Source organism: Mandrillus leucophaeus, unplaced genomic scaffold, assembly GCF_000951045.1.
Source record: "Mandrillus leucophaeus isolate KB7577 unplaced genomic scaffold, Mleu.le_1.0 Scaffold4, whole genome shotgun sequence".
NCBI lineage: Eukaryota > Metazoa > Chordata > Mammalia > Primates > Cercopithecidae > Mandrillus > Mandrillus leucophaeus.
Genome location: NW_012104253.1, coordinates 8,207,250 through 8,223,544, shown reverse-complemented (window position 1 = coordinate 8,223,544; position 16,295 = coordinate 8,207,250). Strand labels below are relative to the sequence as shown.

At 34.4% G+C, this 16,295-nt stretch overlaps 1 protein-coding gene across 1 annotated transcript in view; it reads right to left on the bottom strand.

Annotated features, from left to right (window-relative positions):
• ATG2B (autophagy related 2B) overlaps positions 1-16,295 on the bottom strand; it is an 83,151-nt gene that overhangs the window by 50,325 nt on the left and 16,531 nt on the right. Inside the window, exons 2-11 of the mRNA XM_011991662.1 lie at positions 15,645-15,807; positions 13,691-13,843; positions 13,114-13,216; positions 11,707-11,869; positions 10,151-10,330; positions 3,357-3,453; positions 2,639-2,824; positions 1,459-1,613; positions 1,262-1,367; positions 274-535 (exon numbers count right to left, since the gene is read on the bottom strand). Of these exons, the coding sequence (XP_011847052.1) occupies positions 274-535; positions 1,262-1,367; positions 1,459-1,613; positions 2,639-2,824; positions 3,357-3,453; positions 10,151-10,330; positions 11,707-11,869; positions 13,114-13,216; positions 13,691-13,843; positions 15,645-15,807 (1,568 nt within the window). The remainder of the gene's footprint in view (positions 1-273; positions 536-1,261; positions 1,368-1,458; positions 1,614-2,638; positions 2,825-3,356; positions 3,454-10,150; positions 10,331-11,706; positions 11,870-13,113; positions 13,217-13,690; positions 13,844-15,644; positions 15,808-16,295) is intronic.

Below are 16,295 nucleotides of genomic sequence, written 5' to 3'. Positions count from 1 at the left end.
TGGGCAGGGTGCTAAAGAGATCACTTAGAAAATTCCTGTTATCTAGATCTGTTATTTCGCATGCCAAATAACCTGAATGAAAGATTCTACAATAAACATCTTTGCAGCATTGCAAGAAAACTTCACTCATTCCATTCATTTACAAATAAAGTGTGAATTAGAAAAACAAATGCAGATAGGCAGATACAAAAGTCCACATGTGGTTCTTTTTCAAGGATTATTAGCACATGTGTGGAAGTTTAAAGGATCATTAATACATATGTGAGAGTTTACCTAAGGTGATCATGTGAGCAAGCTTCTGCAAACACTGCTCGGAAAGACTTAAAATCTTCTGTTGAAAACCTTGCTGGATCAATCTTTTCTATACAAGTAAAGAAAGCTACTGCCATAGGTGTCAATGGATTAAGGTTCAATGACGTCTCAGGTGGAGATAAAGGATCAATGTGAAGCACAGAGATTGAAAAAGTTCCCACAGCTAGTCTAAAAATAAGTTCAGGCCTGGATTCATCCACTGAAACAGATCTAGATGGGAGAGCTGAAATACAAGTATTAAAATTATATACATAAAATTTAACACATAAAACTATTATATCAAAATTATAAAACATATACTCATTTATTAGCTTTAAAAAAGATGACCATACAACAGTTTGAATGATACTAAACAATTAATGTAAGTAAAACCAACTGCTATCTTGCTGCATCTTATATCTAAGATTTTTGTACTGAAGTACAAGAGTACATGACAACAGTAAATGTACAAATCAAGCTTTTACATTAATAAAAACATACTGGAAAACTCAAGATTTTCCAGTATGCTCACCAAATTTTCCTTTAAGCCTTGGGTGTATATCAACTAAATTTGGCCAAATTTTCCTTTAAGCCTTGGGTGTATATCAATTAAATTTGGCAGAAAAGAAACCTGAGGTTCTCTTTCAAGGAAAATGTAAACAGTGAAACAAAAATCACATGACTGATTGAGGGTCCTAAACTGCAATAATAATATGAAACTTAACAGTGTAGTTTTAACTAAAAATATTTAAGTATTTAAATACACAAAGAATACAATAAATGAGCAATTATTCTAAAACACTTCACAGTGAATTGTTTAACAATGGTTCATTTTTGCTTTCTCAACTTTGTAAATGGCCAAGACCAGAAAAAAAAAAGAAAAAAGAAAAAAAAAAAAAGAAAAGCACCAGTAGAATGGCATTTTAAAAATTCCAGCAGAAACAAACAACAAATGTCTATTTTTACTTACATGTCTTCTGTAAAGATGTTGGGTGAACTAGGTTGGATGGAAATGTTGACCCTCTTACTGGCTGTTCTTTATGATGATCAAGGAACTCTCCCCAAGTGGGCTGAAGCTATAAAAGATTTTTTTAAAGCACATGAATGAAGTGTAGAATTTTAGAAGCAACTTTTCAAGACCAGAAGAAAAATTAAGTAATACTTTACCACAGTAGCACTTAATGGAGATCCTGCTGGGGTATTTGTATATGTACTAGTTAATGATAACTCAAGGTCCATGTTTGGGGGGTCCCCAAGGGGTGGAAGAGAAGAGAGACTATGAGACATGTCCATATCAGCCATGGAGAAGAATACTTCTTCTTCTAGAGAGAATTAAACTATGTCACTTGTATTGTAATCCCACCAATTCAAGTCTTTTAAGTAAGTTAATATACATTAATACAATCCTCTTCCTTCAGATTATGTGAGATATAGCGATGTCCCAAATTTTATGTTACTTCCAGTGGAGTAATTTATTTGAATCCAAAATATTAATGGCATAGTAAAAACTCAATATAAATTAATGAAAAAGGAAGCTATCCTACTGATGAATATGTTTTCTTTTGTTTTAAATATATAAATGTAGTATTACTTGGTATATTTTTAATGTGATATGCCAGTTTAGGAATTAAAATCAGATTTTAAAATAGTATAAATATATCGCAACCTCTAGTTTCATCTGGATACAGTTACTTCTTTTATTCAGAGCCAAAAACATTACTCGGAATTCCATTTACATTTCAGTTTCTTCTTTTGGGATTGTTTTACCCTCATGCAAATGAAGTTTATTATGGCCAAAATTTTTTTAGCAGGCTTTGATTTCTCATTTTGTCCAGCATTCCATACTTAAATTGATTCATATTATTTATGTTATTAGCACTTATACATTGTGAAACACCTATAAATGTAAAGTAAGCTGGGTAGAGATTATTATTTACATATAACTGATGGAAAGATCAAGAAAGGAAAGTTTCCTTATCAAACTTTAGTAGTTTAGTAGTTTCTTAATCTATAAATCATTACATGAGCACATAATAATTTGACAAAATATATAGCTACCTACTTTATCACACAAATTTACATTTTTGTAAATTGGTTTTCCTTAGACTAAATCATTTACAAAACAAAACTATACAATCAAAATCAAAGAAATATACTAGAGCACCCATGTGCTGGTGCATTACTATAATGTTGTGATTAATTATAAATGAAAAGTTGTGGATTTCTTACAATGTGGATATTTTTGTTCTTTCATTCCTAAACTTCTGTTCACAGCAGCCAAAATTAAGTGTAATTGTATCCATGATTATAATATATGATTCTGGTGTCAACTGTTTGAGTTGCTTACCACGGCTAGAAGGTGTACGAGCTGTTTCTGTCTCATAAAAGCTTTGCTCTGAAGATACACCCACAGAGAGGGAATCTTTTCTCAAATAATACCGGTTTAATTCCATCTGAATTCGATACTCGTCTTCCTGCTGCATGGGTCGATTTTTCCTATCTTTATTAGCTAACCCTATTTTGCTAGAATTTTCTACAAGCATACAAAAGGAAACCAAAACAGTAATTAAATTTGGAGTTAATTAAGCATTTCTTTCCCAAAACCCATTTATGGAACAACAATGGGACCTGAACACCACAGTGCAAAACTACTGCTATTTAATGAGTCAGAGCTCTAAGCAATAGCTTTAAGCAACTAGTCTGGAATCCCAAAATCTTATCTCTGATAGATAGAAGCCATTGAAAATATTTTAAAATGTGCACCACTTACTGTGTTCAAGAATTATACTTTCTTGGTTGTATGAAGTACTATCCCCAACCAAAGAACTCAGAACAATTTTAGAAAAGTTAAGAATGTGACACACATAATCTGAATGTGAATATGTTCCACGGTAACACAATTCAAAATACCAAATCAAATTTAACTACTTAAGATTCTTACTTGCTTCTTTCAATTCACATATCAAAAATAAGAGACTTTCCTACATGTACATACATTACATATTTTAAAGTTTTTTAAAATTTAAAAAAGTAACAAGTATATATAATAACAGAATTATACTTGCCTGGTCCAGCAATAGCCGCCAACATATCCAAAAGCAAGTGCACCTGTCTCGGTGACAGGAGTAAATGAATAGAGTCTATCTGTCCATCAACATCCAACTTAAGGGAAAAAAAACAAAACAAAACTATTCAGGAGGAGTATTCTTTATAACACCTTATCACCATAAAGGTCAGTATATTTTAGTGAACTGAGATGAATACTGAGTCTTTAGTCTTGGAGTCCTTCATCTGAGATTCTCTCTACTAATTCACACCATTTAAATGAAAAGATTTAGAGGCCACCAAACTATTGTTCTAAAAGGAAAAATCCTCCTGAGAAATTCCATGCTGACAAGTCCAATGTTATACTTTTTGTCTCTTCAAGTCTTCTGAGTACTTAAAGTATTTGAGGAGGACTTAAGACATAGTCTCCAAGGATGAATATTAAGGTAGCAATAGTACAGTATTCATTGACTTTCAAAAGACTAAAATCATAATCCTTAAAGTCTGATTCACATCAAGAACAAATAAAGTTGGCTTTCTTAAGTACACTATCAATCTTACTCTAGCAGAGCATGTAAGGACCTTCTCCACCAACACTGTGCCCTCCCAGTACCTCCTGCGGTCCACAAAGCCTGCTCTGCATGTAAGGGGAAGCCAGTACAGAAAAGTGGATAGAGGATGGTGCTTATGTAGACTTCCTTTCTCTTTTCCAACTCTTTGCCCACTTTTCCATCTAGAAATAAAAGCTCCATCCCACTCTCCTGATGATTCCTGAATACTCTGACAAAAGCAATTACTCTATTGTCTATATCACATTCTAAAAAGCAGAATATCCTTGCCTTACTTTTCATTCGCCTCCTGTTAACACTGACTCCTATTATTTTTATGTCATTTGCAACTGAAAAATAACAGAATTAACAAAACACTCATATTAGAAAATCACTTCTTCCCCAGGAGGAAAAGGGATTCCTTCTGATTCTAAAAAATAAATAAATAAATAAACTACATAATGATTGAGAAATTTCTATGACCTAAGAAGACATTATCCAGTAAAATTAATCATTATTATCACATTTTGTTTTTTAGCATTGGGGTACCATGCTAAGTGCTTTTATATATATTTCCTCTAATTCTCATTTCTGTTCCTGTTTTACAGGTGAAGAAATTAGCTCACAAAGATTCAGTGAATTGCACAAGGCCATGTAGCAGATCCAGACCTGGATTTTCAGCCAGGCTGACCTGGAGGGAAGGCCCTCACTCCTTCCAATGGCATGGCTCCCCTGTTCTGCCCACAGACAGCTTATTTTACAGGGCACCTTCCTGACTACTGACATCCCAAGCCATGAGCCAACCTAAGGCTGAGAGGAGAAAATGTGTTTCTAATTACATGCCAAATTTAAAAATTGTTTTACAATTTCACAATTGTTGTACTGAAAGCACAATCTCTGACTTTCATTAGAATGGACAATCAAGAGTTTCATTTCTAATTCATTGAAACTAAAATTTTCATAGAAATATTTCATTATTTGTACATTCTGAGTTCAGCATAAAAAGAACAAAGTACTTATTACTTTCTTTTGGAAACATAAAAGAACATAACTAAGAAACAAATCTCAACTCAATGTAACATAGTAACTGAAACAAAACATCTCTAAATTCAATATGGGCAGTCTCCAATTTTCATACAAATGCATTCCTAAAAACATAGGCTAAAACCGAATATATGAAACACAGACTTACACACTACTCAAGGGAATACTATTCTGAGAACTTAAAAAAAAAAACATGAAATGTTTCATAATATTTCGAATCTGCAGTTGAAAGAGTTAAGTCTAACGTACATCAGAAACAGATTAAAGATCTGACGTTTTCAGCACCCCTAATTAATGCCATCCTTATCTACACTACATTTTATGAGATCTATGTTCCTCAATACTAAAATCCAGAATTTGTCTTTTTCCACTTAGCATCATTTGCATTAAATAAAAACAAGTTATACTCAAATATATAAGTCATTATACAAAAATTACTCTACAGGAAAAGATAGTACCTCTAAATATTAAATACTGGCTGGCACACAATGCCACTATGCAATTTTTCCAGATGTTCATTTGTCACCTAATATACAGAACTCTAAAAGTAACATATATTTATACATTTGTATAAATGCATACGTAATGTTCTATTATAAAAGACATTTGTACAAATCGACACATGCGCAAAAGTTTGGGTTTACATAAATATAAAATTATACAAATATGGAGGACTATATATAATTAACCAAAACAGAACTAAAAAGTTATTATTATGCTTCCTCCTTCTTACAGACATGGCAAATACATTCCCCAGAGACATAAGCATATTATTAGTATTAGTTTCCCAAGGATGTTATCACAGCAGAGGATTCCCTGTAGAGTTTACATAACCCTTTGACTATCTGTTCTGCTAACAATCCCAACATGTTACTTATAAAGGGCCTTATGATATTGTGAAAGGATTTTGCACCATCTGAAGAAGGACAGAGCAGTAAACAAAAGAGGCCTGACTAATCAGTAATAGGTGTGTCTTCATTCTAACTACTTTCCTCCTCCTCCAACTCTAGTCAGAGGTTCCAATCCAAGGAGGGATTTGCAGAGATACTTCAATCCTCTGAAAAATCGTTTTATGTATATTGACATGTACTTAGTGGCTTCCTCTTCCATGTCCCCATAGCAATTTCCATACCCCTTACTGTATCTTCTACCAAGGTAGATTGTATTCCACTCATCTTTGCATCTGTCCCAAGAACTTGGACAGGTAAGTGGCTGGCATACGGTAGTCACTTGAACATCTACAACTAGGGAGATCAGTACATAAACAAATGAATAAATCCTGGTATCTTCTTAATTAAAACAACGTTTTATACAGATTATATAGAAAATTTGTTTTCAAGGTGTGAAAATAACGCTTGACAAATACATTTTTAGCTAAGTAAATGCAAATTTCCTGGTTCTCCATAAGACTGATCAATATGAGTCCCTAAGACATAAATACAGTTGTATTCATACAGTGTCTTTATACAGTGTCAAAGCTATGAGAAGGAGAGCCCTCATATGCTGTTGGTGGGAATGTAAATTAGTACAACCACTATCGAGAACAGTATGAAGGTTCCTCAGAAAACTAAAAATATGTTTTTGTATGCTTTGTCAAAGATCAGTTAGTTGTACACATTTGGTTTTATTTCTGGGTTCTCTATTCTGTTCCATTGGACTGAGTGCCTATTTTAATACCAGCACCATGCTGTTTTGCTAACTACAGCCTTGTAGTATAATTTAAAGTCCAGTAATGTGATAACTCCAGATTTGTTCTTTTTGTTTAGTATTGTTTTGGCTGTGTGCGCTCTTCTCTGGTTCCATATGAATTTTAGGGTTGTTTTTTCTAGTTCTGTGAAAAATGATGGTATTTTGAATTACACTGAATACGTGGATTGTTGTGGGTAGTATGGTCATTTTCACAATATGCATTATTTCCATCCATGAGCATGGGATGTGTTTCCATTTGTTTGTGTCATCTATTCTTTCAGCAGTGTTTTGTAGTTTTCCTTGTAGAGAGATTTCAGCTCCTTGGTTAAGTATATGCCTAGGTATTTTATTTTATTTATTTATTTATTTTGCAGCTGTTGTAAAGGGGACTGAGTTCTTGATTTGATTCTTAGAACGGTCATTGTTGCTGTATAGCACTGCCACTGATTCGTGTACATTGATTTTGTAACCTGGGAGTTTACTGAATTCATTGATCAGATCTAAGAGCCTTTTGGATGAATCTTCAGGGTTGTCTAGGTATATGATCACAGCATCAGTGAACAGCTATAGTCAGACTTCCTCTTTTCCAATTTGGATGTCCTTTATTTCTTTCTCTTGCCTGACTGCTCTGGCTAGGACTTCCAGTACTATGTTGAATAGAAGTGGTGAAAGTGGGCATCCTTGTCTTGTTTCAGTTCTCAGGGGGAACGCTTTCAACTTTTCCCCATTCAGTATGATGTTGGTTGTAGATTTGTTATATATGTCTTTTATTACTTTGAGGTAAGTCCCTTCTATGCCTATTTTGTTGAGGGTTTTTATCATAGAGGGATGCTGAATTTCATCAAATGCAAAACAATAAATTGTTTAAAAGACCCCCTATTCAATAAATGATGCCGGGAAAACTGGCAAGCCACATGTAGAAGAATGAACCTGGATCCTCATCTCTCACCCTATACAAAAGTCAACTCAAGATGGACCAAAGATGTAAACCTAAGACTTGAAACCATAAAAATTCTAGAAGAAAACACTGGAAAAACTCTTCTGGACATTGGCTTAGACAAACAATTCATGACTAAGACCCTAAAAATGAATGCAACAAAAACAAAAATAAATGGGACCTGATTAAATTAAAAAGCTTCTGCACAGCAAAAGAAACAATCGGCAGACTAAACAGACAACCTACAGAGTAGGAGGAAATATATGTAAACTATGCGTCCCGCAAAGGACTAATATCCAGAATCTACAAGGAGTTCAAACAAATCAGCAAGAAAAAATTATCCCATCCAAAAGCTGGCAAGGGACATGATTATATATTTCTCAAAGAAAATACTTGAACAGCCAACAACCATGAAAAAATGCTCAACATCACTAATCATCAGGAAAATGCAAATTAAAAACACAATGAGATACCACCTGACTCCTGCAAGAACGGCCATAATTAAAAAGTCAAAAAACAATAGATGTTGGGATGGATGTCATAAAAAAGGAACACTGTTACACTGCTGGTAGGAATGTAAACTAGTACAACTACTATGGAAAGCGGTATGGAAATCCCTTAAAGAACTAAAAGTAGATCTACCATTCCAGCCAGCAGTTCCACTGTGTGTGTGTGTGTGTGTGCGCACGCGTATACACATATATACACATATATACACTATAGATACACACCACGTACATATATACACAATATACATACACACCACGTACATATACACACCACATATATATATATATACACCACACACAAATATATGTGTACATATATATATACACACACACACACACACAGTGAAATACTACTCAGCCATAAAAAGAAACAAAATAATGTCTTTTGCAGCAACTTGGATGGAGCTGGAGGCCATTATGATAAGTTAAGGAACTCAGGAATGGAAAATCAAACACCATATGTTCTCACTTACAAGTGGGAGCTAAGTTATGAGAATGCAAAAACATACAGAGGTATATAATTGACTGTGGGGACTCAGGAGGAGGGGAGTTTAGGAGAGAGGTGAGGGATAACAGACAACATATTGAGTATACTGTACACTACTCAGGTGACAAGTACACTAAAATCTCAGAATTTACCACTAAAGAACTCATCTATGTAACCAAAACCATCTGTATCCCAAAAACTATTGAAATTTTTGAAAAAAGAAAACAAAGGGACAACAACAACGAAAACTAAAACTAGAACTTCCATATGATTCAGCAATTCCACATTAGGTATATACCCGCAAGAAAGGAAAGCAATATACCAAAGAGGTATCCGCACTGCCATGTTTACAGCACACTATTCACATAGTGTGATGTGTGTGAATATAGCCGAAATATGGACTCATTCTAAATATCCATCAACAGATGAATGCATAAAGAAAATGTGGTATATATGCACAATGGAATATTATTTAGCCATAAAAAATAATGGAGTCCTGTCATTTGTAACCACATGAATGGAACTAGAAGCCATTACGTTAAGTGACGTAAGTTAAGCACAAAGAGACAACGCATATTCTCACTCATAGGCAGGAGCTAAAAAAAGGGGATCTCATGAATATTCAGAGTAGACTGATTGTTACCAGAGGCTGGGAACAGTGGGGAAATGAAGGGAAAAAGAATATAAATATACTGATTATCACTTAACTTACACTTAAAAATAGTAAAGGTTCCCGGTGAGGTGGTTCATGCCTATAATCCCAACACTTTGGGAAGCTGAGCAAGAAGGACTGCTTCAGCCCAGAAGTTCGAGATCAGCCTCGGCAACATAGCGAGACCCTGTCTCTACAAAAAACATAATACAAAATTTAGCCAGGCATGGTGGCATGTGCCTGTAGCCCCAGCCACTTGTGAGGTTGAGGCGGGAGGGTTGTTTGAGCCCAGGAGGCTGAGGCTGCAGTGAGCCAAGATCTTGTCACTGCACTCCAGCCTGGGCAACAGAGGGAAACCCCATCTCAAAAAGAAAAAGTAGAGATGATATATAATATAGGTTTATTTTGTGTCAAAACTTTTTAAAGCTATGAGACAATGGGAAAAGTCTCTCTTCTCACAAATATTATACAACTATATAAAAATGGTCATTCTGTTCAAAATAGATGGGTAGATATTTTTACATATATATAATTTTAAAACATCTTCTACAGAATTCCTGCTCGCCAAATCTCTTTTCCTTTAAACTTAATTTTATGACAATAGAAAGAATTTTTTTAATAAATTCCTAGTCATCTGAACAAATGAAACTATGCCTAATACCAAAAAGAGAGATTTCTCGGTTTCGAATTGTCGGAATAGGGGAGAGTGAGTGTAGAAGGCAGCTCTTTGTAACACCTGAGCTGCAACAGTAGGGCAAAGGCAGTCCTCGCGTAAATTTTGTGACCTAGGATAGAAGCATCAACGGAGAGTAAAAATGCTAACTCAGTGACAGCGGTACACTAGAGACAGGATAATCTGCAGTGATCAATCAGTGAATCACTGCATAGAATAAAGAATACTTGTACTTTTATTTTGGTTTTACTATAGAAAGCAAAACAAACACTGACCTTAGCTCCAGGAAGTACTTCATTCTGTTTCAACGTAAGACTCAACTCCAACCTACCAATCAACCCTCCAATCTGCACTGGGTCAGAGGGTGCTATCTCTGGTAAATTTCTAGTTAACTGTGGGTGTGGCTCATAAACAATTTTGGGGTTCCAGCTAGGTGACAGCTTTGGCTCAGTTTCCTACAATAAAGTGACAAAAATAATTATTTAAAATACTTTATATAAATAAAATGAAACGTAAAATACAAACGTCAACTTAAGAAGAATAAAATATTAGACATGTAAAACTGTATGATGTTACAATGGACAAACCAGTATCTTATAGCTAAAAGGAAACACAGTAATATGTTAGCAGTCCACTGGTAATAAAAGCAAATCATGAAAAAGGACTTCATGAAAAAAAGCACAGTATCTCTTCAAGTTACAGCAGTAAGAAAACCTAATGGGCACTGTATAATTAAGAAAATCGGATTTGTAAAATAACATGAAAGGCAAATTATAGAGTGACTTATAAAAAGACTTTCCTCTCGGAAGGGATTTAACAGAGTTCCTTAATTATAAAGCTTTTTAAAGACATGATTTGTAGAATAAAGTTTCATCAATACAGTCACTATGTAAGGTAAATTTGAACACTGCTTAATTTCCAGTTTTTATTGAAAAAAAAGATAGATGTTAATATAGGCTAAACATCTCTAAACCAAAAACTCAAAATCCAAAATGCTCCAAAATCCAAAAGTTTTTGCATGCCAACATGACACTACCACAAGGTCAGGAAAATACACCGGACCTCACATGACGAGTTGCAGTCAAATATTTGTTTCATGCACAAAATTATTGAAAATATTTTATAAAATTACCTTCAGGTTATGTGTATAAGGCATATATGAAACATAAATGGGTCAGATGTGGTGGCTCATGCCTGTAATCCCAGCACTTTGGGAGGCCAAGGCAGGTGGTCAGAGGTTCGAGACCAGCCTGGCCAACGTGGCAAAACCCCGTCTCTACTAAAAATACAAAAATTAGCCGGGCGTGGTAGCACGTGCCTGTAATCCCAGCTACTCAGGAGGCTGAGATAGAAGAATCCCTTGAACCCAGGAGGCGAAGGCTGCAGTGAGCCGAGACTGCGCCACTGCACACCAGCCTGGGTGACAGGAGACTCTCTCCAAACAAAAAAAAAAACATAAATGAGTTTTGTATTTAGACTTGGGTCCCATCCCCAAGATATCTCATTATATCTATAAAAATATTCAAAAATCTGAAACACAGTTCCAGCATTTTGAATAAGGGATACTCAACTTCAACACCATTTCCCCTCAACATACAGTACCCAACATTTCTCTTTCAGACTAATACACAGCACACTGGTAGAAATATAAATATTAGTATTTTCAAATCTCTGAAATACATATTACCATTACTGAATATTTGCATTAACTCTCAAGACAGAGACTCGTTCAGACATATTATATATCCTAGCAAAATTTAATAGCCCCCATTTAAACCTTTCAAAAAATCTCTGATTATGGTTTTAGGGTTTTTTGTTTTGTTTTTCTTACCACTGGTGCAGTTGAACACACTGGGGAAGATTTTGCTGATGCAGAAAACTCATCCCAGAAGAGAGACACTCCAGAGAGCTGAAGTAACTTGTGAGCAAAAGCAGTGGGTTGATGCACATTAATTCCTGAGGATTCATCAGCAGTTTCATCACAGTATACAGTTCTGAAATTTTTTTTAAAAAAGCATTTACAAAAAGCTCCCAGAAAAACCTATTTACAATAAGAAACGCACATAGCTTTTTTAAGTTAAAGGGTTTTTTCAAGTGTTAGCACTTTTTAGAATATGCCTATAATGTGGGTCAGTCTCACCGTGCTTTACTACCGTAAATATTTTCATGAAGAGGTCTTAACTCCAAAATGGTAACTTTATGAGGCTTAAATTGAGAGAAAAAAACTAACTCCCTAAAGTTAGTTTTAAGGAAAACAATTCCTGTACTCCCCCACAAAACATCTCTTGGTAACAGTGTGACAGCATTTGGCTCCAAGTCACAAAAGACATTTCTAGAATTCCTATATGTGACTAATTTTTAGTTTAAACAAAACACATAATGTGGTTCTAAATGCATGAGATTTTAGATTTTTAAAAATCTACTATTTAAGGCAATGGACCCTAATTCCAAAGATCTGCTAACAACAACTGTTTTACTAATAGGTGTTTTGTGAAAGACAGAAACCATAACACAGCTGCTTAAAATGCAGTAGAGACCCCCAGTAGATCCATGTACGAAGTGTCTCTGGTGCTCATGCAGTGTACGCGCTTCATCCTGCTCATTTCTGTTGGCAGTTCATACAGCATTAATACATGGGTGACCAGTTACTCCCTCAAATCAATGCTTAGGTGTATGTATGTAAATTAACTTTGCTTTACAGCTACGTATAAGGGCTTCAAGTGGGCATACACAAAAAACTAAAACCCATGTATTTATACTTTTTAAGTAAATATTGAGCGTATTGACCTTAACATAATCCTTACAGGATCCTCAAAATAGTGGCCTTAGCCTTTCTCACTAAAGCAGCACTTAGATTAAGCACAGCAAAACAAAAATGTCTTTCATGTTAATGAAATATGGCTAAATATTGCATTGTTAATATGAAAAAACTGAAACTTTCCCACAGGAATGCCTTAAATTTAGTGGCTCTCAAATGCTTATTATTCTGATTTGCTATTAACTAAAACAGAATAACTTGCTTTAAATTCAACATGGTATTAGACATAATTATACCACAACCGGCACTTTCAAGTTTTCAATAATGGAATTAGAATTAAAACACAACTTGAAGAGCAGCACTATACTCTGAAATTATGCAATATTTTCATATCATTACCTCTAATCTCCAAAACCTCCCTGAAAATGTAATGTAAGAGTTACAATAGGGTCATTTATTTTCAGACATAAGAATTCTTACCTTTCTATTCGAATTTCAAGTGCAGTTCCAGTTTTGGAATTTTCTGGCACATGTTCAATTCTCAAAACAGTATCTATAAAAGTGACTTTTACTCTTCTTAGTACTAAAGTAAACAAGTAATTGTCAACATAAGAGACCACATATATACTAAATAAAAACCTCCAAATAAATAAATAAATACAAGTTTGATAAGAACTTTTGTCTACAAAATAAAGAAGCTGAATTTGTTTCCATTAAAATCCTTAAATCCTGAGTTTTATGATAAATATTTTGCCTTACTGAGCATTTAACCATGTTACATCTCAACAGATGCTTGGGACAATGACTAACACTATTTGTTGTATTCTAATCCATTCACTATGCAAGCGTAATAAATGGAGAAACTAAGGTACAAAAAAAAAAACCACACAATTAAATGGAATATTTAAAATACCTCCATTCTAAAGTTCTGAAGTGGGAACAGTAATTCTTTTAAAAATCCATTCCAATGGATTTGCCTTATACAAAGCTTATTACACGAAGGCACGAAACTACCAAATCAAATCTAAATTTTTTAAAATTCTCCGTAACACCAAACCTGTTTCAATGGTTTCAGCAAACTTTTCAAGTCCTTCAAAAGGCTGGGATCCTTCTCCTTGTTCATCTGTTAGTTTCTGGCTAAGACATTCTTTTGCCAATTGCATACTGCTGGTCATAAAACTTGACCAATACATAGGCTCAGAACCAGTTGCTGTGGAAAATATAAATTAATCCTAAATAATTTCTCAGAGTTATAACAATGCCAGTTCTTAAAATAACACATTTCAAATAGATAAATTCTTAATCCTTTAAGAGATTTTTAACATCATGGTATTACCCAGGTAAACAATATTCTAGAAAGTACTCTTGAGATTTAAATATCACCTTATAATAACCAAGAAGAAAAAAAAATCACAGAAAAAAGTCCAGAGAATGTGCTCTCATAACATGTTATATTTTACCAAATATCAATTCATGTATTCATTCAACAAATACTTAATGGGTATTCTACAGATGCATGGAACTGTTCTAAATATTATAAGCAGGGGTTGACAAACTTTCTCTGTAAAGGGTCAGACAGTAAATATTTTCTATTTTGTGGACCACATGGTCTATATCACAACTTCTCAACTCTCATATCAGAGCACAAAACAGCCATTAAAGTAAATAAACAAATAAGCATGGCTGTGTTCCAATAAAACTTTATTAACAAAAACAGATGACAGGATCAATTTGGCCTACAGGTTACAGTTTGCTAACCCTGCTGTAGAAAGTAGAAAAAATAATAGTAAATTCTGCCCTCAGAGAACCTGCTGTATAAAGAAATAAGATACAATTAATAGACAACTATTGAATGTCAACAGAAAACATTATGAAAGCTAAAAGAAGAGATTAATTCTTTAGTTAATTCTTCCCTTCTAGCTGAGAAAATTAACAGGAAATGTGGCAGAAGTAGCAGATGATACAGGCTTTGGAAATTAGTATAAATGTAGATAAAATAAAAGAGCATCCTTGGAGGAGGAAGCGTATGAGATGTGAAAAATCATTTCCAGTATCTTCCCTCATGAGAAAATTCTCCCCACACATCCCTACATTATTCAAAGCAAAGTGACAGAGATCGCAAGAATTATTGCCTTCCAAAATGGAATTTAAAAGACTTTCTAATGGAATGTTTTAAAGAGAAAAATATTTGAAAGTTTGCCTTCCCATAGAAAAATATTATATCCACTAATCATGGCTAAAAGATAGAATACTCTTGTAAATTAAATGCCAGATTACTAAAGATGATTTCCATGCATGCAGTATCAGTTTTCAAAATACAGAATTTCACTTTAACTCTACTAAATATAATTTAAACTTTCATGTTTTGGGCAGCACTTGGGATTATAATTCTATCATTGCATACCAACATATCTGTCACCTAGATTGTCAATTCTATCTAATTCTATCATGTTTTTCTATATTTTAAGTAGCTATTCTGCTATAAAGAAGAGCATTCCTTCTCCCTGTCCACCTTACCTACTTATTTATCTGTATCAGTATCGTCCTAGAGATTTTTTTATTTCATGTGTTACAAACCATTACTGTCATCATTCTTTGTAATACTCAAATTTTCCCAAATTTGGCCAATGGAAGACCCTTGACAACCAATCCTGTGTCCCTTTAACATTTCTCCATCAATCTTTGAACATTCTTCCTTGCTTTCTGGCACAATAATTTTGAATCTTTAAAACTCAAGTCTCATTTTAGATAACTGGTAACAAATAATTAAACAAACCAAATAATCTGTATACTAAAGTTTCTGTGAATAATCAGGGAAAGAAACAACTCTAAAAGTGTAAACATGTACATTATACAAAGAGCCAAGTCATAATGTATTATCAATGGAAAATTTCACAAATACAAAGCAAAATAATAAATTAAATACTAAATTTAATGTAATCAGGCTACTTTCCCAGTCTCTGAAGAATAAAAATAGAAACACACAAAACAGAAACATACAACACACCAACCTGGGCGAGGTCTAGGCCGGAAGACCATTTCTAATCCTCTCACTTCTAGTGCACAATTATCCTGCAGCAAAGAGCCCCATGGAACTGACAGGGAAATTGACTGAATGAATCCTTCAGTGACTTCTAAGGGTGCATCTGCTGACTCCAAGATCTCATTGAGACACTAAGGAGAAAAAACAGGTTCGTTCTGAATCACAAGAACAAGAACACAAAGTTGTGAACTTATTCAAAGGCGTCAAATATGCCCCCATATGTGTTAGGCACTAGGTATAAAGAAAGCAGAGACTTCCACAAGTACAGGTAATCAAAGCAAAAATGGACAAGTGGGATCACACCAAGTTAAAAAGCTTCCGCACAGCAAAGGACACAATTAACAAAGTGAAGGGACAACTTGCAGAATGGCAGAAAATATTTGCAAACTCTGTATCTGACATGAGATTACTAATCAGAATATATAAGGAGCTCAAACAACTCTACAGGAAAAAAAATCTAATAATCCTACTAAGAAATGGGCAAACTATTTGAATAGACATTCCTCAAAAGAAGTCTACATGCCGGCCGGGCGCAGTGGCTCAAGCCTGTAATCCCAGCACTTTGGGAGGCCGAGACGGGCGGATCACGAGGTCAGGAGATGGAGACTATCCTGGCTAA